The 24,677-nt window shown below is 36.7% G+C and overlaps 2 protein-coding genes across 6 annotated transcripts in view; one reads left to right on the forward strand and one right to left on the reverse strand.

Annotated features, from left to right (window-relative positions):
• The window catches only part of LOC132114433 (ras-specific guanine nucleotide-releasing factor RalGPS1-like), a 96,081-nt gene that overhangs the window by 35,081 nt on the left and 36,323 nt on the right, over positions 1 to 24,677 (forward strand). The window lies entirely within an intron of this gene.
• LOC132114434 (angiopoietin-related protein 2-like) lies at positions 174 to 16,950 on the reverse strand. Of its 3 annotated transcripts, none has more exons than XM_059522553.1 (5): positions 16,323 to 16,950; positions 7,131 to 8,004; positions 2,224 to 2,417; positions 1,298 to 1,568; positions 174 to 1,179 (listed from the first exon to the last, which is right to left on the reverse strand). In XM_059522553.1, exons 2-5 carry the CDS (start codon positions 7,990 to 7,992, stop codon positions 980 to 982), a joined length of 1,527 nt encoding a protein of 508 aa, XP_059378536.1. In that variant the 5' UTR covers positions 7,993 to 8,004; positions 16,323 to 16,950; the 3' UTR covers positions 174 to 979. The 3 variants fall into 3 exon arrangements, with proteins under 3 accessions (XP_059378536.1, XP_059378535.1, XP_059378537.1); XM_059522552.1 differs by having other exon boundaries at positions 16,318 to 16,950; XM_059522554.1 differs by having other exon boundaries at positions 16,312 to 16,950.

A 24,677-nucleotide genomic window follows, 5' to 3' on the forward strand; every position in this document is an offset into this window, starting at 1 on the left:
AATCCTCAAATACAATTGCTTCTTAGATTTTAGATTTAGCAAGTGTTGCCTGTAGCATTTTCGAATGGATTGTTTGTGCTTTTCCCTTTTACATTGGCTTGTCAGGTCAGTATAAACAGCAGAACCATGAGAGCTGTAGTAGATTGATGTTCAATCCATTCACAGACAAAGCCTGTAGCTGTACATCCTTTATTGCAACAGTTTGACAGCACTTGGGGAAATCAGTTACACTTACAGTATATTACAAATTACACATTATTTTCAACAATATTACGCTTATATGTACATGAACATATTGGATCTCATTTGTCACCAACAGTTAATTTACACAGTAAATACAGTTTAGATGGAGCATTTGATGACTGTTTTAAGATGTGTTTTTGTTTAATTATGCAAATTTGTTTTTTTTTGTTTGTTTTTTTAACTACAACATTCTATTAATTTTAAACATGAGATTCCTGAAATAAATGATAAGTCAATTATCTCATCAGGAAATATATTTTCTCTTAGCTTTGAATAAAATAGGAAAGCATTCGCTATTTATCACTGGATTGGATGTCCTGTGTCTTATTTAATACTGATACTATTTAATACAATAATTCTTAACAACACATTCACAACTGCACTGTATATTTAAAGATGAACAGGTTTCATTTGATATGTCTGAACTAGAGTGAAAAAGCACATCTTGTTCATTATATTTTATTAGATGACTTCCTAGTGACAGTTATTGTAATGCAAATGGGCCAATTCAACATAATTCATTTTCTGTGTTGTAAATAGCACTTGATAGAGCTTTCTTTTGTAGTCCCTGATAATTTAGTGTTCACCCTTAGCTACATCAGCCAAGACACTGTTTTTCCTTTAGTCACATGTTAACTATGTTATGTAGGAAGCCAAACCACAAATTAATCACACTTTATAGGGTGAACGGCAATCATGGGAACAGTTATCAGTTCATTCACTGTTTATGTGCTGCTCAGTGGAAGGTGTTGGGGTTGGGTCGTATCATCATCACAACCTTCTTGAGAGAGTAGGCGCCTCCTCTGAATTCAGCCCAGTACACGCCGTCCTGATAGCGGCTGCGGTAGTGACCTCCCCTGTACCACACGCCATTCAGATTTGAGTGGGCACAGGCATTATACCACCAGCCTCCTTTTTGGTAGTGGGCACAGTTGCCTGAGGAAAAAAACAAACACATTTTTAAACACATAGGTACATAGGTAAAGAACACATAGGTAAAATATATATGGGTCAGTAAATAAATTATAAAATCGAAATCAAATTTTACTGATACCTGTGTATACGTCATGATCCCTGTCCAGAGTGGTGAACTGCTTCCCGTTGTGCCAAGTTAGGGAGTCACCAGCATTACCGTGGTAGCGGCCCACCCTAAGCCTATAGAAGTCGCTCTCAGGTTCAAGGCGGAAACTTGCATACTCTGCAAATGTCTTGCGTCCAGACCAGTCCTCTAAGGTGACCAGCAGCTTGTAGTTCCCCTGGTTGGTTATCCAGTATATATTTTCCAGGCCCAGCCAATACTCTCCATCAATGTTTCCAAAGCCTTGCTGTAACAAAACAGAGGAGCATCTGCCATTGAGTATTTGACGGACCAAGTAAAATATTTATTTTAGTGTACATTACTTACTCTATATTATTTTTGTTATGTCCTTGAGGCTGAAAAAAATTCATTTGCTTTTGTTTTTTTTTATTTTTTTTTCCTTTTTTCCTTTCTTGTTTTGCTGGTAGGCTTTTCATTAGCCAGCACATTCTTTGCATCAATAGGCATCTTTTTGAGATATTATTATATTACATATTGTATATGTCATAAATAAAACATACATATAGATCATATTAATGTTACATGAAATGGTTTTTATTTGCATTGAGGCATTTCAGCGCAGTGTGGTAGTTTCTGTTTGGCAAATGTTCCTCATTAAACCTCTTTAAGTGCATGGTTCTGTATGTTAACTGCCATACAGTTCAGCTTACGTCAAGAGTTATAGACCATGTGACATTAAGTGACAAAGGTAAAACGTAAGCAAGTTGTTACAAAAGAAACATAAATTCACTTGTTTGTTAAATTTATCACCATTGCTAAAGGAAGGCATATATCACCTCTGTCTACTTTAGAGATATGATATTTAATGAGACTGCTAATTTCCCCTATTTTTACATTGATAATCATAATAATTATGTCTAGAATTTCTATTCCTGGCTCACCTTATATGTCTCCCAGTTTCTAAAGAAGTTGACGGAGCCGTCCATTCTCCTCTGGATGACCGTCCAGCCGCCAGGATCCTGTCTTTGATCACACCACACCTGCATCAGCTTGTTGGTGTTCTCTGGCTTCACTAGGTGCATGCCACTGTTAGTGTGACCGTCCTCCAGAGCCTCCAGACAGTCCTTCCAGGGACCTTGAAAAAACACACACAAAAAAAACAAGATTAACACACAAGATTTTTATAGAAAGTCTCCTGCCTGTTGCTGTCAAATTGTATATGAGAATACTTGTTGACTTGAAGAGATATTCAGGTGCAAAGCTGAGGCAATTGTATGATCAAAGTAAGTCATACTCAGGATCCCGCTGCACGCCATTCTCAGTTGCATCTACTCCCGCTAGGTCTCTTGTTCATCCGTGGCACAGCTGGAAAAGCTCTTAACGTAAAAAGGGGATTGACCTTGGCTGCCATTCTGGCCTGGGAAGTTGCCGCTGATATTTCAGCCAAACATAACGCTGGCACGGACGCCAAAGAAAGGCCCATTTGATAAATAATGCAGTAGCAAGTATATTAGCAAGCACTTTCAAAGTTCCCTGGGCATAGAGCAGTGTTTTTATAGGGATGTGTCAAAAATGGCTCCAATTTTCATAGTTTTCCAATGAGAACCAAAAGAACATCCATAATTTAGCTGTCTGTCTTCAAAATCATTCCCTGATTCAAAAATTGGGTTTTGGGTTTTGTTGTCGCTCTGATCTTCTTTTTTTAAATAGTAAGCACAGGACACAAGTTGATACACATCCTGTTTGGAGAAAAAAACAAAGAAAACCATATTAAACCAGACTAAGCTGGTCTCCCAACGTGGGCACTAAACCAGCTTGGAGGAAGACCAGCTAAGAAGAAACCTCCATGTTAGTCTTGGCTGGTTTGGTGTTGGTCTACCGAATGGAGCAGCACAAATATTCTATTCACTAGAGCCTAGCTGATGAAGCTGATAATGCTACTTAAAAAGCGTGACAGGCTTCATATAATAATTCATATAATGATCTTTTCAGTAGGGAAAGTAGACTTAAACTCTTGAAGCAGATGATTTGTAGACGCATGCATTTTCTGTAAAACTGCTTTGAAACAATGTGTATTGTGAAAAGCACTATACAATTGAATGATCTCATGTTAAATTATTGTTTGTGTATTTTAACCATACTTTCCCTACTGTCAGATCTGGCAGACGACCTTTCAGTTATCTTACATCTCAGCCCCAAAGGATTGCAGAGGCCTTGTGGCTTACTTACAGTAGCCTGGAACATTTTAGTGTTTACTCTCAACTTGTAGCTAATAAAAAGTAGGTCTCATGCCTGACGGCTGGCCCTCACTTACAGTCACTCCAACCTCTTCTTGTACCGAAATGTTACTCCAGTCAGTTTCACTGGTATTTGATGTGCAGCAGTACTTACAATTCACACTCTTTTAACTTAATAATTTAGATATTTCTGGCTGCATTTATGATAACAGACCCCAGACCGCCGGTGCACACTCCAGTGAATCGGGTTCTGTCTGTGTCTCTGAAATCTCTCTGGCTGGTGGATTTTAACTGCATGCCAGAATAGGAGCCATCACATTACCTGACAAATTTAACATAACAACGCATTGGCTCATTAGCTCCTTACTGCGAACAAAACTGAATCCATTCCAGCATTCACAATCCCAGGAGGAGCATGTATTAAACAGCTTCTCTTCTATCGGGGTCAATAGATCATTATCTTTTTTTTTTTTTTTAATTAAAACATTCAGACATCTGTTATTTAATTGAATAATATATTTAATAACTATGAGAATTAAGACGTGTAGTAGTGTTAGTATTAAAAACAATAAAGAAATTGATAACATTTAAAATTAAGTAAAACAAATTGATAAATTAGTATATAATAAATGTTCAATAATGTTTTAACGTAATGGATAACATTAATATTTGCAATTCAAAATTTGTATTCATATATAAAATATCTTACCATTTGATATTTATTGAATTGTATGAATTAGAAGAGTTTTACTGTTTTGTAAGACCTTTGAATCTCAATGTATTTCTGTTTCGCAAATTTAGTTTTTTATTTTGCCCAAAGTTATTCTAGATTAGAGGTTTTATCAGTATTTTGGGTTAAATTTCGAGCACATTTTGCCCTAATCCTAATAAAAGCACATCATTCCACATTCTTTGCCTCATTATCTTTGAGTCACCAGTTTCTTGCTCTCCCTTGGAGAAGTCTGCTTGTCAGCAAATTAGAAACTCATTTTAAGCCCCCTTCTGTTTACTTGGTTGTAGAACATTTTACACCATGGAAACTTGCCACTTAATACAAAATTAGTGTCAAAACAAGTATATGAAGAAAAAAATGGAAATCAAGACAGGAACAGAACTAAAGCTGAAAGCAGGTTCAAAGGCACATTATTTGAATCATTTGTTTCTAGCGAGAACAATGATATTAATGAGTAGATGAGTCACTTCTAATTTCCTGTGGGATTTGCTGTTTTAAAGTGACAATATTTTGGACCTTGTTTAGGGGGCTTTATGGAGAGAAGTTTAGACAAAGGCAGCTGTTACGTCTGTCAGACAAATAGACAAAGTTTAGATTAGTCGTGTGTGAGAGAGAGATGGAATGAGAGCCATCTGAACAAAAACAGTGTAATGGCGGAGGAGAAAGACAGTGGAAAGAAAATCGGCTTTTTACTACAAAAAACCTAACTAACATTCACAGAGATGAACGAGGTGTTGAACTGCAGATGAACATGAATCCATCAAGTCAAGGGAGCTTTAGAGGAGATATGGTAGGAAGAAGGGAGGAAGAGGAAACTGAGAGGCCTGACAGATTTTCAGTGGTGTGGGTCATGTTAAAACAACTTTGCAAATCCATCAGCAGACCATTTCTCTCTAGCAGGAAGGCCCAGGCCTGATAGAGCGCAGTGTTTGCGTGGGATGTCTGGGTCACGCATGTCTGGAAACACTGGAATAAATGACTTCACTTCAATAGAGTTCTGTTTCCTTCCCTCCCCTGCTCCTTCTCCAGTCATACTCGGAATTAGTGCTCTTCTTTTAACCCATCTAAGTGCACACAGTACACTGAACACAGAAGTGAACACAGACCCAGAGCAGTGGACAGTCATTTTTGCTCCGGCACCTGGGGAGCAGTTGGTGGTTCGGTGTCTTGCTCAAGGGCACTTCAGTCATGGGATTAAAGATGGAAAAGAGTGCTGTACATTCACTCCCCCCACCTACAATTCCTGTTGGCATTGAGACTCGAACTTGCAACCTTCGGGTTACAAGGGCCACGACTCCCATCTTAAGGTTCAGTCAAATTACTGTATTTTCATCAAAATTTTGCGGTCAAAAACAGTGCATTCCCCAACTCGGCAACTCTAGACCTTTTCTGATTTTTCTGTCATTTTTCCTTCGCTTATTTATTTTTTTGTCTTCCGTCCAGAATCTTTCCCTTTGTTTCCTTCCAGAGCTCTTTTTCATACTGTAGTCCCATTGTGAAAGCTTGACTCTCATTGATGAGAGTTTGTGTAACCTTCTGCTATTAATGCAGGCAGACCTAGCCAGGAAATTGCTCATGTCACCAGATGGAGTGGAAATTTAGCCACTGAAAGATGCCTTTTTAATTTTTGCTGTCTTGGTTTAAATAATAAATGGATGGTTTTACCCCCATGTTGGTTTTGGGCTGGATGATATAAGAAAAAAATGATATCATGATCGTCTTATAATATTGCAATGCATTATAATAAGCACATAAAAAAATTTATTAAAAACTGCTGAAAAAACATGAAAGCTCCTTTTGATTGAGATAAACAGTCATGTTCATTGCAATAAAGCAATAAGTGTTCATTAAAATACATACAGGAATTTATTTTTTTTTTTTTATTTTTTGTAAATAAAATTTTTCTGGATTATTTAACCCCCGAAATTAGGCTTTTCACATTTTATTTTTGCTAATTAAAGGCTTGTAAAATGAAATGTAAAGTTCAGACTAAAACTGATCAGTTGTATTAAATAGATCATAACTTTTTGTTGTCTTGTGCTACAATCCCACCCATGGGTATGACTCAACACAAAATACTGTTTATGATATTCATCATCTGACCAGATTAACAAACTAGATGTTGACATTTCAAAGCTGAGACAACAACTGACGCTTTATCGTCGGGTCTCTATGCAGAGAGAATTTGAGATGAATGAACTTTGATAGGCAGTGCTGAACAATGATGGAGGACTGTGAGAGAACTGATAACTGCACAATCATGCTTTGAATTATTTCATGTCAATAACTATTGATGTTGTGTCTGACATTTATGTACAAATTTTTCTACTTCAAAAAGTTATTTGGTCACACTTTATTTTAGGGTACAATTCTCACTATTAACTAACCATTAACTATGACTTTTGCCTCAATAAACTCCTTATTTGCTGTTTAATAATAGTTTATAAGGTATATGTTAAGTTTAGGGTATTGGGTAGGATTATGGTTGTCATGCATTATATGCACTTTATAAGCACTAATAAACAGCCAATATGTTAATAATAGGCATGCTAATAAGCAACTAGTTATTAGTGTAAATTGGACCCTATACTAAAGTGTTACCAGTTATTTTTAGACCACATTATAAATGTCTTTACTGTAATTTTTTATCGATTTAATGCATCTTTCCTCAAGCAAAATATGAATTCCTTTTTTTTTCTTTTTTTTTTGAAAGGTAGTGTATGTGTTGGATAGTTGAGGCTTGGTGGTTTTGTTTTCTGGAGGAAGGTTTTGTAAAACATATAATCGGTTTCCTCAAAATGCAAGTATTTTATTATTTTTATTCTGGTTTCCCTTCAAATAGTACATGCAACTCTGGAGGAATGAAGCAGAGACTCACCGGAAGGTTTGTTTGTTGTGGATGGACTGTGAGTTCCTCCTGGCATGGTGGGAAGTGGGGCAGGTGGCACTTTGAGGTTCTGATCGCTCTGGATCTCATTGGTGATCTGGTTGTTGCGGCTAAAGGTTGGCGGCTGGTACGGTTTATTGAGGGGTGGTGAGGGTCTGGGTTGAGGTTGAGGTTGCGGTTGGGGCTGAGGCTGGACCGGAACCCTGGGGACCACAACCGGTGGTCCTCTCTGACACTGTGCTTCAAGAAGGGCAATTAGTGCTGACTGGTTATTGGCAAGTGAGGCGAGGTGCTGATACTTGTGCTCCAGATCTTTATAGCGGTTTGTAAGCTGCAGCATCTCAGAGGTCTGGTTGAGGATCTTGTTCTCCAGTTGCGAGAGCTCCAGCGCATTGTCCCTCTTGCGGATGATTTCATGCAGCAGCTGCATGTATAATTGAGTCACTCGGGAATTCATATTACGGGACTCCTTGCGCAAAAGCTTCACCTCATTGACGATACCGCCATCAACTTCTACAAGCTGCTGCAGAGTCTCGATTTGTCTCTTCTGTTTGTGTAGTTCAGAACTGAGGAGTTCCAGCTCCTGCTTATTGACACGGTTCTCCAGCACAGCCTCTGGCTCCTTGGAGTTCACACAGATGGCTCCCGTAACCTTCTGCTGGGGTACGATGAAGGTGTAGGAGCACTTGTCTTGCGGAGGAGGCTCGGGGGCCCTTCTTGTGCGAGAGGTCGACAGGAATTCAACCTCTGGACCTTCATCACTGCTGTCAAACTGTTGAGTGCTGCCCTCTGTTTCAGGAAGCCGTCCACTCGCCAGGAGCAACACCAGCCATACTAGGGCAGGAACATCCATGACCACACACACCTGTGGATTACATGAGTGGAGGATTATTATTATTATTATATTTTTTATTCTTTTAAATATATATTTTTCAAAACCTCAACTAGTTTGCCATGATGTTTTAAAAAAAAATATTTTACTGATTTTTAGAACAAATGTTAATAAAAATGGCTTCATTGCTTATTAATGTCTGATTTTTGAAAACCAACATGCAGATAAACAAATCAGAAAATGATGTCACAGAGAGGACACATGCAGAACCTTTTGACTTGAATCATTCAGTTTGAAAAATTTGACTTTTGCTGGCAAGATTAGTTTTGGTTGTATCATGTGATCCCAAAAATGCAATATTTTTAAATGAATTCATTATATCTATTTAAAACCGTTTTTTTTTTTTTTTGTCTTTTTATCTAAATATAGTTACTTTTATTGATGGTCTATATGACATTTATAAGTCATTAAATGTAAAATGTTTTTGAAAATGTAAACACCATGAATACTGGTCACTTTGGTACCATTGTTCGATATTTTTTTGCATGATCATGAATTTCGAGTAAGGGTGATTTCATAATGGAGATTTTGCAACAAGTTTGCCACTTTGACCAACAGAGAGCTGTTGGTTTGAGAGTGACTTCTGTGTGAGTTGTGTTTCATATATCACTACACTATTGAAAACAAAAAAATTACCTTTTTGTCAGTGCAATTTCTATAAAATTTCACAAATGTGACCGTACCTTTAGAAACTTGCCTGTTTTTTGTGGACATTTTTGTGTTTAATTGACTTCCAGGTGAGGCAAATAATTCACAACAATCAAAGTTGCCTTTTTGCATACAATTCCCTAAATCGTTTTGGAACAGTCAAAACTGTAATCCTCAAAATATTTACTTTGACACCACCCTAAGGGTTTAAGGATATATTTTTCCATCCTTAAAGCCTATGGGAGGCCCTCTATCTGTCTGAACAGGCCTTTCTTAACCAAGCTAGCATACCCCTAACTGATTTAGACAGGAGATCTGGCACCTCATTCAATGTCTGTCACCCCAGAGAGCTCATTACAAAGGGAGTCAGTGGGCCACCCATTTCTAACCCAGGCACAGAAGCTCTTGATCTCTGGGGATAGATTAGGCTTCACTGGGAGAAATGGTCTGGCAAGAAACCATGTTCCTTCAGCACTGATGGTAGACAGGCTGATAGTAGACTGAAGTAGACAGGCTGCCCCTCAAAGCGGGGGAATTCTGAGGCTCTGCAGCCCATATTCTGTAAAACTTGTACAGTATCTCTTTTAAACACTCTCTCTGCATCCTCTCTCTTATATGTAGTGTAGGCATTGATTTATTCCAGTGGATCAGTTCGTCCTTATGTTTCCCTCTCATACGTTGCATTAGATTGTCTGTCTGATTCATGATTGCAAATCGGTTTATTCAAAAAGTTAATGTAAATGAACATATTTGAAAAACTACTTTACTGATGTTCTTTTTTTAACTTGGTTATGTAAACTTCAGTTTATTCTATTTTTTTTTTTAATTGTTCAGTGCTGTCAGCTAAACAATCTTAAAAGAATTTATAATTTCTTAAACATTTTTTTATTTATTTTAATTAACAAGAACAATAATTAATTAATTAATATAGTTTTATTATACATACAACACCGTTGCCATAATCAGACAAGCTTTGACCACCCACACCTCATACAAAAACCATATGTCCCATAGAGCAGTGGAGCTGCCTGAATTGCAGGGTCACACGAGTGTTTAATTCTGCTGAATGGATCGTTTGGTCATCATGGGTGTCCTGACAGGACCCTGCTTTGGTAAATTGTCATATGAATGAGTTCTCGCTGATGCCACTTATCTAAACCTGTCTTCTTTTACTTTTCACTGTGCTAAGTCTCACATATTTAAACACAAGAACGCATTTGGTATCCATGTCACTTTAGAAATGTAAAATGTGGAGGGTGTGTTCTGATTGTATGAGGGATAACATATGTTGCTATGATAGTTGCAAAGACAGAGCAAATCTGAAGCCTGCTTCCAATGGATGTCTGTCATTTGATTTCAGTCTCCAGGAAGGTATGACGTGATTTATTTATTCACAATGAAAAGACTAGTTACATAAGGACGCAACAGATGGCCTTTTATATTCTTGACTTGAAGACAGTCTGTGTTGTTTATCCCAAGTATCAAAGAGAGTGAGTATATTAATGATAAAGCTCCCTGGGGATGTCTGGAAGAGGGGACGCAGTGAGAAGTGGAAGGCTGCCTGTGAAAGCTTTGGATACCACTTCTTCCTAGAAAGTATAACTAGAGTGCTTCGTCTTTAATTCTTACTTAAATTGAAAGTTGCTGGTCGATTGAGTTGTGGCGTGGTGCTGTGCGATATCCTAGAAGATACGTTTGTCATGAATGGAATAGCGTTTTTCAATTAATAAATCGAGTGAATTATTTAGTGACTTACTCGTGATGAATGCACTTGTTTTGTTCATGAATTAATCTGTTGTTTTGAATTAATTGTTTAATTTCTCACTCATAAATACAGTAAATTTGTTCCCCATTGACACAGTGTTTTTGAATGAATCAATTAAGTCAATGATTCAGTGACTCACTCATAAAGACCGTCACTTGTTTCACACATGAATGAATCAGTGGGTATGAACAAATCGCTTGTGTGAATTATTTAATGGCCCACTAATAAAGATAGATATTTAATCTGGTTATTTCATTATTCAACGAATGACTAATTCAGTTATTTGTTCATAAAGACTGTCACTTGGTTTGTGCTTGAGTGCATCAGTGTGTTTGAATGAATCGGTTGAATGATTCAATGATTCTCACATTTAGAAGACCTGCAGAAAGAGTCACTAAAAAAGGCACCGCTTATGCTTCATCTGACAATCTGTCTGTTTTCTAATTGAGCAGTTTCACAAACTCTAATTATTAATGACCAAGATCAGAAAACAAATGAGCATTTGGTCGTTTAGATTTAGATTAGATTAGATTAGATTTTTTTCTCCAAAAACATGTCCAAAATGTTGTGTCAGCCTGTTATCACCATGGCACGGAAAACATACAAAGCTGACAGCAGAGTTTTGGGGAGTTATCTGGAGAAAATGGGATTGTATTGCTCATTAGTTTAGTTTTATAACATATTCTGGGAGGACAGCCAGAGGGGACTTGGTTCAGTGTTAACAGCAGTGGGATTTTTAGAAATATTAGCACTAATGGATGGATTCTTTTTTACTGGTTGAGACATTTGACCACTAGTATTAACATCTCTGCTTGTCAAGCTGTCTCTGTTGAGCAGATGGAGGATTGATGCAAACAAAATTCACTTTGTTTATTTTATTGTGGTTGTTTATGCACAGTAACCACAATAACAGACCTTTGCCGATGAAGTCAGCAAATGCTCTGGAAACCTGCAATCTGTTCTGTCCACATCTTGACTTCAACGCTGGGTCAGTGCAGAAATATTCTTCTAATAGAATGGAATTGCAATTCTAGTTGTCTCTCTCTATTCATCCCTCTTTTTCATCCAGCTTTTATAGGACCCTTCATGTTCTTACTTTTTAAACTGCACACATACATAAGAGATGGTTTACAGTTGTTTGCATAGTATCTGTCTTATTCATGCTTCCAAACTATTTTCGTATTTCCAGCCTCTGATATTAAGTTATATAATCTTTTGAGAAGAAAAAAAGATGTGTGACACAAACATCCTGCTGTTTTCTGTCCCATGAAAACTTGTCATTCTCATGTCCCCATTCTACTGTCTAGACATGTTTGTTTAACCTGTAAGCGTTCCACTGTATTGCCCGCGGTACACTGCATGTTTTAGGCATTTGAGGCAAATTTTACAGGAATGCTAAGGGGTTAAGACAATTTTGTCCCACTCCTCACAAACTGCTGTTGTCTCTCTAATCATACTGACAAGCTGTTGACTGACAAGAAGTATATACAGACGCCCATTGGAAAATCCTGTTTTGAAACACAGCTGGTTTCTAGGTAGTCTAAAGTCATCATTGGCTTGTTCATAAACAATCCTGACAGCCTAAAACTGCTGTGACCAACAAGTATCTGGTCTGTTGCTGGTCCAAGATGATTTAAAGCTAATGACCAGCTAGAAACCAGTTTCCATGTTTTAAAACACAGCTACCATCTTGAGCTGGATTTTCCAGGAGAGGCAACTGCTCAGGTCAAATTTGATTTGGCTTCTGTTGATTTCAATGATCTAGAATACTCTGTTCTGATTGGTCAAACACCGTTTTCATTTTCAGATTGGCTATCTCCTATTACTCATCGTCCATGGCTATGCTGTATATTATCTTGAAAAAAAAAATTCTGATTTGTCAATCGCTGCATTCAATAACAGATATTTCGTAATACATTTCTCGTATTGCTATATAGACTAGCTCTCTCTTGTTTCTTGCATCAAAGAGTGCAGTTGTGTCTCAGTTACGGATTATAGTACATTTCCAAATATATATTACAATGGAAAACAGTTATTTAAATTTTTATAATAGTTCATGATATTTCGTTCTTTACTGTATTTTTGATCAGATAAATGCAACATAAGAGACTTTTTATTTATTTATTTTTTTACATTTACCAACCTCAAACTTTTGAACTCTAGTGCATCACTAGTGTAAAAGAAATTTGTTTTTCTTTCTTTTTCCTGAAAGGAAAAAATAATGACGGTTTCCACTAGAGTGTATTTTATGAGAGTCAAAGGAACTCCCTCATGCCGCTGTAACAGACCAGTAATGATAGGTTGACTTGTGACTTGTTGGATATACTGACAGCGTGTCGGACAGCCGGGACATTACAGTAGGCAGCATCTCGTGTGAGCTAATGCTGTGGTATGTGGTTTTACTGTGGTGTGTGAGCTTGTGCCTCTGTGTGTGTCTGCACTCTAGTGTTTGTGTGTGTCTAGGAAGGGGATACCTGTGGTTTCTCTGAGTGGAACATAAGATGTGTTTGAGAGCATGTGATACAGAAATTCAATGGAGACCCTGAGTCTAAGAGCTAGAGCTCCCCAACCAGCATAAAAAGACAATGGAAATGCTTTCGTCTGTGGTGAAATGTCTGTGTGAGTGGCAACACAAGAGAAAGCACATCTGCCTAATCCGGAGAGAGCTGTCATTACTCCTTTGGTGGGAACAAAATCCTCCAGAGCCTGTCCTTCTGACACTCACCTCGAGAAGCCCTGACAGGCCAAAGTGAAGTTTATCTCGTCCAGTGTTCTATTACAGATTACAAGCTACAGCATGACTGAACTGCTTTTGAACTATTCCACATATTCCTCATAAAAGATAAAGAAACCCCTTTCAAAAAGAACAATAATTGATAGAAACAATGTCTGCCTAGTTGTGCACCATTATTTATATACTTTGGAAGGTTATTTAATTCCTGAATTTAAATTGAATTGAAAATGAGGTAGCAAGCAGGATGCAGAATTGTATTTCATAATTTGATTACATTTCATCTTATTCAGAATAACCTATTAAACATGTTATCATATTCTCAATGCAATGTGTCCAGGTTATTAAATGATGTTAATAATCATTGTCTGAAACCGGTTTATTTCCAAGCATGCGCTAGTTAATTACTTATGTTATTCAGTTTATTATATTATGTAATTTGTGATTCATAATTTTTTTTTTTTTTTGCGGAAACCATGATATATTTGTACAGGATTCAAAAGAACACTTTTTTTTTTAAATAAAATAAATAGTAAATTTCAATAGTATTTTGAATAGACCCATCTAACTTATTTTAGATGAATACATTAATACTCTGATCTTAAACCATATAGCATCACCTGTCATTACTCCTGAATGTGTCTGACTGTGGCACAGTCACAGTGTTTGAGTCATTGATAAGGGGCTGAGAGAACACAACTGCTGGATTTCTTCTTTCAGTCTTTCCCTTTCGCTCCATCATTCCCTTGTTCTCTCGCCTGCCCTTCTCATTTCAACCTTAGCGTGGCATTCCTTGAATTCCGCCCCTCCTCATTAGGGTGAGCCAAGCTGCCACACACACACACACACACAAAGGCTGGTGAAGGCTGACGAAGTCCTCACCTCACACTCGTGCTTGTGTGCCCCTACATATGAACTCTGACTTCAGTAATATGTAGGTTAGCGGAGCACCCAGAGTAATGAGAGTAAACACAGGTCTTTTACATGTTAACAAAACAGACCTATTTGTGCATGATTAGTGTAATTATGTTCCGCAGTGTCATGTTCTATTTAAAGGAATAGTTCGCCCAAAAATTATGCTATTGCGTACTTTTCATCAATTAATTTTTTTTCTTCCAAAGAACACAAAAGGAGATGCTGATGCTGAAGTTTAGCAGAATGGTGAATGGTTGCCCTTTCCCATAACAGTAATTATTGACTGAAACTTTCAAGCTACCGTAAAATGCCAAAAAAGTTTTTTATTCCAAGTTTTCTGAAGGCTTTGTAGCAGACATAAATTTAAGTTGCAATAAACTCAAATGTTTTATCAGTTTTTAGGTATTTTATGACAGTTTTCATGATCTCATTAGAAATTGTAGATACTCTTAATGTTTAAGGGTAGGTAGGATTTACTGCTTTATTTTATTTCTTTATTTTTTGGTTTATCATAAACACAATAAAACATTATACTTGTCTTTACTGTCATTTTTTCGTAAATGTATTGCATCCAAATAAATGTTTGGACAGTAGTATACAAAAAAAAGTTTGAACAGTAGTATACAGTACTTTAATAATGTACCAGCAGCATCTGAAATAAGATTTTTATACTGAAAACTTCAGGCATGCAAGTATTTGCAAATCCTTTTAGGTTAATAAATCATTGAATTCCTCCAATTAATAAATTGATTTTACTGTATTGTTACATGAGTTTTAATAAAGAAATGATGCATTATAAAAATAATATGTATGTCTCAAACCTTTCTAAAGCTGTGCATATGTAAATACAAATACATTTTAGGTACGGTTAATACATCCACATTAAACCATTCTGCATACAGTATATCAAACATAGGTATGAATACCTGCAAATACTAATGACATCATAGTGCTAGACAAATAGCTTCCAACCTTTACAAACCATGCAGCTAGAGGGACCCCCAGTATGAGAAGATTTGTGAGCTAGAGCTAGATTTGTTTGGATAAGACTTTATGAAAGCTTTCATTAAAACATTTTCATGAATATAGTATACTTAAAAAATAAGTAGTTTATAATCAGAGAATATAAGTCAATTCTACATATTTTATCCTCTCTGCAAACCACTGGAGTACCTTCAGGGACCCTTTGTTGAAAACCCTGGGTCTAGACCATTGTATAAAACATCCTGAGTGCTTTGTATACAGTTGCAATTATGGGCTTTGTGTATTTTGTTGCCATGGCATGTCTGTCAATAAAGAGGGTACTAGTCTGATTTTGAAAACACCTTCATCCATAAGCTCTCTCTTATTCAAACAGAACTGTGGCTGAATAAAGCCTGATTTGGAAGTCTGTCTCCACTCCGATTACTACAAATGGAAAGAAAAAAGATTCCTTGGGAATGAAACAAAGAGTCACATCCACAGTCAACTCTCCAGCATCCCTTCCCATCGAATCATTTCGCTCTGGGATTGGGATGTGTAGCTTGCTTTACATCTCTCCATCCCAGTCTTGCATCCATTTCATTTTCCAAAACCAATAATACAAGATCATAAAACTGAAAGATACATTGTGTAACCCCCCCTCACCAATGCTTTTCCTTTCATGCTGTTTTAAACCACTTTTTTATGCCCCTTTCCATAAATAACACCTCAGTGTGTTCGTTATCCTGTCTAGACTCTGACAGCACATGGAAATGATTCTTTTGGTCTGAATGCTCGCAGATGTCATTATTGACACGGCTGCTTTGTTGTCTTCGATTGCGTCTGGGACCCTCGCTGATAACAACCATTGTGTGTTTATTACCAATTAACTACCCATTTCCACTAAAACATGCCATCCCAAATTCTTTCACTTCCATTGTCCTCAGCAACCTCACAGGACTTTTTTTTTTTTTTTTTGCCCAGCAAAGATTAACCCAAACTTAAACCATCAGAACGAGATGTTGCCCGAGGTGACAGATGTTACCCATACAAGCCATGACAGCAGCGTAGTGGGAGGCTGAAGCTTAGAAGCGATTACCCAAGCACACACAACAACCCCCGATCTCAGCGCGTTACAAAAAGGCGACTCGGCCGAGCGCAAACAGGTGTTTAACACTTCATTCCAAGATTAGCACATGCATTGTGGTGAGCCGGATGCAATTAAACAGGTTTAGAGAGCGAGAAGAGCCTTAGGGCTCACCTTAACCTTACCAGATGATTCCAGTCTATTGCACAGCACCCTCTCGAAATCTGTCAATGTCCAGGAGAAACTGTGTGAAGTGCCTCTGAGGAAATAGTCATCACAACTTGCAAAAATTGCTCTGTGGGTTCTCTCTCTCTCTCTTCTCCCACTCACTCCCACTCTCTCTTTCTCTCTGTCTGTCGTAACCCCACACTGTCTCTCCTTGTCAGTATGTCCTCTGTGTCAGTGGAAAGGTCTTCAGTCTTAAAGTCCTCTATTAAACACCTCTGTCTGTGTCTTGATGCAAATCCTCACTTAAGAACTCTGACAAGTACCGCTTCAGGCCTTCTTCTCAAGGAGATTTAAAATTCAAATTAAATTAAATCAAGGTGAAACTTTCAAGTTAGTTTCAAGTCCTTGGGAGTTCTTTAAAATGTTCAAAGTTGTACAAATTCCCAAGAATTTCAATAATAAGTTAAAGAGAAGTGGGCTTTGAAGACCTTAGATGATCAGCAGATAACTGTGTTAATTGCTGTAGATGTATGTTTCTCTGGGTTTTGAAGGCAATGAAAGTCCACCAGCATGTTCTTCTCAGCCTTCTGAAGAGTTTGTGTGTTCCCTGTCACTCTTACTGGACTAAGTCCATCACCTCTGTTGCACTAACTTTTTCTAGTCCTCTCTCTCTCCCTCCCTTCTTTACAACAGGCAGTAGATTTGGGGTTGGTCCACCCTCTCTCCACTTCTCTCCTCCCCTTGGCACAAAGGGATCTGAAAGCAGGAGCTTCTAATCCCCCACCCATGTTCACAACCCCTGCTATTTACTTCTCCCTTTCAGTGTCTATTTCCGACCGGTCAGCTACCAGCTGTAACTGTTGTCTTGAGTTCAGTGGAAATAAATCTACAAGCACATCCAATGTGATATCTAAGGGCTTGTTTACACTTGGTCATTTTATGTGATTTTAGTGATCTGATATTTATCTGATTTGTTCCATTTACACCTGGCCACATAAATGTGTGAAGTGATATTCAGCTTGCCGAAGTGATATTCAGCTAGTCATCTGCAGTGATGCATTTACACTTGTCCAGTTTCGCCTGGAATGCATCCCAGACCACCTCCTGAAGTGGTTTGAGTGTACGGATTTAAATCTGTCTCAGAAGCATTTCAGAAGGCATTTACACAAGTTCTTTTCACAGTCGGATAGCTATCTGATCAGAGAAAATGCATAAAGTGATCAGGTGTAAACAGCCCCTAAGATAATGAATGTCACAAGCAACTGCTAAACATTTAGATGTTCAGAAATCCAGGGCTGTACTTTTCAGTATGAGGTAATGAGTAAATGTTATTAGATGTGAACATCAGTTTTCCACATGCTAGTGGTGGGAAAAACTGCACCATGTGTTGGTGATTTTTTTGCATTTGTTTTGTCTTATTCACAATGTCTGTCAGCACTGTGGTTTGTATAGAGATCTCTAATCTGTGTCATAGAGTTAACTGTGTTAGATTCTTTGTCGAGGACTGTCTGCTTGGAATTCATCCAAAATTAAAGTGTAACTGTGGGTTCATTTTATTTCCATTGTTAATCCAAAACATGTGCAGCAATTTTAGTAAAATATTATTTCTATGTGTCTAATCAATGCTCTTCAAAAGCAAAATTGTTTGCAAGTGAAAGAGAGATTATCAGGAGATTTCTGTCGAAGTTGTTAACAGGAACACATGCGCCTAGCAAAACTGCTAGATCATTAGGTGCTAGATTTCCCTTCAGATGAGGAAAGGAAGAGACAAAGTCATCTCAAACAAAAAGCTCCTATACTGCGTCTCGTTCAGAAAGAAAACATCAGACTAGCATCTGTTACTGAACACATTGGTTCCACTGAAAAAAATAATCATTTTGTGACAGACACAGGTGAAAGCAACACATGGGGTTGTAATTGGTCTCAAATTCATGTCCACCAACTGCAAACCAGCCTGTAATGTTCATGCCATCATTTCCATAACAGATGTATTTAATTGATGTGTTGTTAAATGTGATATTTCAGATTAGCTCATAGCCTTCCATGTTAACTAATTAAAGGCATAGTTCACCCAAAAATTTGTATTCTCTCATCATTTACTCACCCTCATGTCGTTCCGAACCTGTATCAGTTGCTTTGTTATGTAGAACTTAAAAGAAGATATTTTGAAGATTGCTGGTAATCAAACAGTTGGTGGTTGCCATTGACGTCCATAATAGGAAAAAAAATACTATGGAAGTCATTGGCAACCACCAACTGCACAGCAGTCTTCGAAATATCTTCTTTTAAGTTCAACGAAAAAAAGCAACTGATACAGGTTTGGAACGACATGAGGGTGAGTAAATGATGACAGAATTTTCCTTTTTATGTGAACTATCCCTGTGTTGCACAGAAGTTGCTCTGTCTAAACTCCAGCTGCAAGTATGTTACTTTAGGTATACATTTTGTAATTTGATAGATTATTTTGTCAGATAATTTAGCTTTAAGACATTTGCTAAGAAATGGTTGCATTATTTTTTAATTCAGTTTTAAAAATGTTTGTACATCAAGATAAGATAAACCAACTGAAATAAAATATTGTTTTATATTGTATTTTAATTTAATTAAAGTTTATATGGTTTTAGTTTTAGTTAGCTTTAATATCCTTGCTACTGGTGTATTATAATTGCCAATGCAGTATTTCTCATTTTAATAATAATAATAAACGGGAAGGACAACGCAAAAAATAAATACATAAATAAATGAATAAATAAACATTGCACTTGCACACTCATTTTAAACGTGGCAAAACAAAACCTAAAAAGCCTTTTCTTGGGGGTTTTAATGTGTTGTTTATCATTTTGGCTAATCTAAATAATTACATAATTCTTCAAATGAAAAGAAAACCTCTTGCAGGATATTGTTTATGAGAAGCAGAGCCGGATAAAACATGTTTGTTGTTTGTTGGGAAAAGTTGGGCTTATTCCTGACAAATCTGTGATAAATAATAATAATAATAATTTATGAGGTAATAATGATAACTGATGCATAAAATAAAATGTTGATGAAGTGTATATTAAAATAGCTTGGGTTGCTAGACATGCTCAATACTTTTTACAAGCTCCAAACTTGTTTCTGAGAAAAGTGAGAGACAGACCAGAACAGCACAGTGCTGAAGTCATCGCAGCGAAGAGGACCGTGCCTGTCACTACAAATCAGAAATGTTTGACATGACTGTGCAACATGAAAGCTTTTACTCTGCTTGCAAGCATAAGCATCTCATAAATGCAAATAAACATGGGTTTCAAGCAGTCTGGCATCTGACATGGGTTAGTTCATTGCATCCCCATCAAAACTAGCACATACTGTAGGCACTTTTTTACTTCCCCTTTCTTCCCTTCTCTGTAATTGGCATCTGTTTTGTACACTTTTGTTCATTTAATGTTTTTTTTGTAACAAGGCACTGTTGTGTACGCCTGGACTTTGAGCCACTTAATAGCACAAAGGGAAGAATTAGGGATATCTGTCTTTTTCTGCTGTGACTGGGAAGCACAGAGAGTGTTAACTTAAGATAATCAGAGGACGGAAAAGCAGTTCAAAGGAAGCAGGAATGATAATAATTTATCTTGATGATTTGTTTCTAAATGTGGCCTCCAATCTGTTATACCTGATGCAATGTACTTTGTTCAGCACGCACAAACACAAGCAGTGTGATGTTATCTGTCTGGTAATGTCAGGTTTTGTATTTATTCAGAAGTCAAAACCCTGTGTGTGATTATCTGTGTTATCCAGCCTGATATGAATGTTCCAAAGAGCATCTTGTGTGCTTCAGTGGAAGTAAGGAAATCTGACTTTTTAGGAGTTCACATGGTCACTGATTTGCTAAAAACTGATAAGTGACCTAACCAGGTACTTTAAAAGTAATTTATGTTTTATAATGGTATTTCCTTTTCTTTAATATGTTAAATAAAAAAATTCTAAATCATTAAAGTGTGTTCACAGACTTTTGGACCTGTAACACCTTAAACTTGTCAAGTTTGATCTGATTTATTTTATTTAAAAACAAAATGTCAATGTTAATGCATTACCACATGCAATAAATAAAAAAATCCTTAACTTGTTAATATAATTTGATAACACAAAATTACTGAAACACAATTTCTAATCCAAACCTTTTACCTGATTTCTCGTCTCTGTTTGCAATCTAAACACCGGGAAAGTTTTAAGTCCAATGCAACAATAATGTAAATTAATTTTGCTTTAAAACACAAACTCTGTCACATTCGGTGATTGTACTGTGATTGATTATTCTACGAAATATAGACTGAACAGAATGTCAAAACATCCCACAGCTGTATGATACCCAAACTACGTTTTCTCGACTGGATAAAGCAAACCAGCTTCCCTCTAGTGAAGTTTTGATGGTTGAGGATTGCGGTCAAGGTAAAGATGATTGCAGTGACATACAAAATTTGTACAATAAGCATGCATGAGTCTAGTATAGTATATTAATGAGCAAACAAACCATGTATGAATGCTTTTGACATACAGATCATACACTGAATTTAAGCAAAGACACGTTTAAGTATTCACGTTTCAAAACACGTTCTGGATAATGTTTTGATTTGTCATGTGTATGTTGCTGTGTTTAGTCATTCTGAATAGATCTGTGAATTTTGAAAACTTTTATTCAGTATATTTTTTGTGTGTGTACTTTAATGTGCATAAACATATCAATTATGTGAACTTCTTCCATAACTTGGTTCTTTGGTGACATTTTGGAGTCTCAAAGTGTCTTTTTTTTTTAAGTTAAAAAATAAAATTTATCCTTATCTTGAATAAGCTTGCAGAAAATACATTTTTAGTGAGAATCACCCTTCAATCTTTTGTTTTACTTTGCTGGATATAGGAAATAATGACTAAATAAATGTGTTAAGATAAATGTGCTATTTTTATTAATCACACAAAAGGGTGTGATTAATCTGATTTATCCATTGACAGCACTAAATATTACAATATAAGTCTTCAACCGACCCCAAACTTTTGAACGGTACACTCTCAATATCTGCACACGCATTCTACAGAACATGTTATATAATTATATTAACTGTGAAAGGCTGTCAGTAAGAGTTCAATATTTTATGGAAAAATAAGTCAGATGTGAAATTTACAACAGTTTAAATCCTGAATTGACCTCAGATTAAAAAGGATTCTTTGATCTCCTGTGATCATGCATAAAGGCCAATGTACTCAAGTTTTGCAGGCATGGAAAAGTGAGCATCTGAGGTCATGGGTAGTTCCTCAGAGTTACAGATGGTGCTATTATTGTTCAAGAGGGTTCTGCGTTTTTTGGGAATAATTCATTAACTGTTTGACACAGATCTTTTCTTGGTCTGTGCATATCGGTGAAGATAGAAAGGGCTTTCAGTTTGAAAGTCTAATTAAAGCGGAGGTGGACCAAACCAAGAAAATGATCTGTGACATCATCCCCACTGCAAGGATCATGGAATCATGGGGGATGTGTATGTAGGAGTGACTTTCATTTATTTAGGCTGTAAAAAGTGCATTCATTCCACTGAAAACTTGTTAACAAATGTTGACAAGGAACTACGTGCATTTGTTTAGGGTGCACTTTTTCCATTTAAGCATTGACTTTTAATTTGCGCTATTCAACACACATTATACAAATATAAGAGGCGAGGAACAAACAAAACCAGGTCAGCCTCTTAAGCAGGGCCACCACACAGATTCTGCTGGGTAAACATTTGTCAGAACAAGGCTGAAGTGTTCTCCTGTCTTCACTGATGATGGATGTGCTTGCTTTGACCTCAGGTGACCCTTTCACCCAAAGGCCTCAGATTACTCATCCTTTCCACCAACTGACATCACCGCCATGAAAACGGGTTGTTGTCAGCAACAACAAGAAATTGACCATGATATTTACCTTTTTGTTAAATTGTGGAAAAAGTTATCATGGTGCCCCTTTATGTTAATTAGCCTAATCAATACATTTTCTTTATTAATGTGCATTGTGTTTTAACAGTAAATAACATACAAAATAGCTAACAATACAATTGAAAAAGAAAAAAGAAAAATAATTAAAAATAATAATAATAATTCTCGAATATGTAATAATATAATGTATGTGAAGTCGGACTGTAAATGTGTTATTTTATTTTTGTTTGCCTGCATTTCTTTGGTTTAATAATATAATTTTATTCTTGTCTTTGTGAATTCTAAAAATGTATCTGAGCTACAGCATGTCATACATACAAAAAACACACTATACAAAATGTATTTATAAATCAGTCCCTAACAAATATTTTATTTAATAAAAGTAAAGTCATTTGCACTTTATGATGAAACATAATTATCAAAGCTCACCCAATGCAATAATAATGAATAGTATAATAACTAATTGTCGAATAATTGTTTTGTTTTGCATTTCCACATTTTTTTTTTTTTTTTGCAAGCATCTACTTACAGAGATTATTCAGTTAAGTATTAATAGATGTGATTGACAGGCATAATTATAAGTGGAGGAGAACTGAACAAATATGCCACTCAATACATACTTCATTCTATCATCCACTGTAAGCTTCCAATTACAACCGACCATGCAGTGAAAATTAGATTTTAGTACTTTATTTTGGATCAGTTTGACTGGTATTTCTATACATGAAATTGTATGTCTAAACATAAACTGAATGTCTCCATGGCTGCTTCTTTTATTAGTCCTGGTTTAAATCTGAGCTGACTCAGAGCTGTTTGCCTCACCTGTGAGTAATATTGGAACACAGACCTTCCTTGACACCAACACGTTCACGCATGTAACCGTAGCCCTAGCCAAAGTCATTTTCCATAGTCTCACAGGGGGCCGGAGCACATGTGCTTTGCTTGAAAAAATAAGATCAGGCTTTTGATTCCACACCTCGCCGTCTTACATTAAGTGAAATTGAAAAGTGGGCTGGTTTGCGTGCTACTGTAGCTAGTGTGCTGTGACAGTGGTGTGTGTGTGTGTGTGTGTGTGTGTGTGTGTGTGTGTGTGTGTGTGTGTGTGTGTGTGTAAGGAAAATAGCTGGAGTCACTGAGTGACATTGGACTAGGATGACTATGATTTTTTTACTTTATTTTCTTTCTTTCTTTCTTTCTGTATTTTTCATGAAAAGTCATGGATTTTTGTTAACTCTTCAATGGTAATTGGAGACAAATTGCTGAACTTAAATTCTTCTAAAATCTATAAAAAAAGGCATCTAAATTGTTAAACTTAAATGGTTTTGCATGTTCCAGTCCCCCATACAAAGTCCCTTTTTCACCATCATTAATTTCCTTCCCAAAGTATGCTGGAGTTTTCCTTATTTCCTAAGTTTTATTTCCCTGCTGTGCCTAATTTTTATTTAATTTTTTTCTCGAGCCACATGTGGCTGTTGCAATTTACAGTTATTTTAGCTGGTTACCCCACAGACTCTACTCCACAAAAATTGCTTGAGTACTTGTAAAAAAAATAATAATAATAATTTGAGTGATATGATTTTAAAGCTATCTTGCACCCAGTTTCCACAGTTTGATATTCCTGTATGGCCGTAAAACTGTCTGGCTCATAATGTGATTGCCTCGGGGAGTCAGAAAATTGGTCAGTTGAACATTATTGCAAAATTGTCATCACCTCTCAGTCTTCCTTAAGTCTCATAAATTCGCAGTTGAGAGGAATAGCAGTCTCTTAGTTTCATTCAAAAGTCAAAGAAGTCCCTGAAGAAGATCAGAACTTTCCACATTTTGATTCATCAGACATTTGACATCCATGTCAGGGCTTATCAGTTATGTTTACATTAAGGATCATGTGTTAGAATATGTTTTAAATACTGATTATAGAGATGCGTCTTAAGCTTGCAGCTGTCAATTTTATACTTAAAATGACACACTCTTGTCACATAAGCCTTAAAACTTTAACATTCATGGTCTTTTATGTATACTTCATATAAAAATCATGAATTACAGCTTCCATATGGGTTTTTTTTTACAAGACAGTCCTCTATACATCACAAACAAGGAATCTATGGAAGGAGACTCTAGTAACGCTTTTAACAGATGCCTTACATTAAAATCCCCAGTGACACCCGCTGATCCCACTGAGCTAAAATATAAGAGAGCAAAACCACTCCTGAGATAATGCAGGATAAACAGAGAGGGATTCAAAGGCAAAGGCAAATGTTTCCAGTAATTATCAGACTAAGGATATTTCCTCAGGCATTCTATCAAAGACACTATTTTACAACAAACTAGCTGAGCATATGGAAAAATTCCATCTGCTAGGATTTGTCACTCAGTGCTGTCGCTCAACATAAACATTGTGCTTGTGGTTAAAAATCATCTTGTTTCACTGTTGAGGAAGA

The sequence above is a fragment of the Carassius carassius genome, chromosome 34 (assembly GCF_963082965.1).
Source record: "Carassius carassius chromosome 34, fCarCar2.1, whole genome shotgun sequence".
NCBI lineage: Eukaryota > Metazoa > Chordata > Actinopteri > Cypriniformes > Cyprinidae > Carassius > Carassius carassius.

Excerpts from the sequence above, each read along its gene's own strand:
- LOC132114434 (XM_059522553.1), bottom strand. The coding sequence starts at position 7,992 with ATGGATGTTCCTGCCCTAGTATGGCTGGTGTTGCTCCTGGCGAGTGGA. Across the intron at positions 2,418-7,130 it reads CACAACAAACAAACCTTCCG|GTCCCTGGAAGGACTGTCTG; the intron begins GTGAGTCTCTGC and ends TGTTTTTTCAAG. Across the intron at positions 1,180-1,297 it reads GGATCATGACGTATACACAG|GCAACTGTGCCCACTACCAA; the intron begins GTATCAGTAAAA and ends TTTTTTCCTCAG.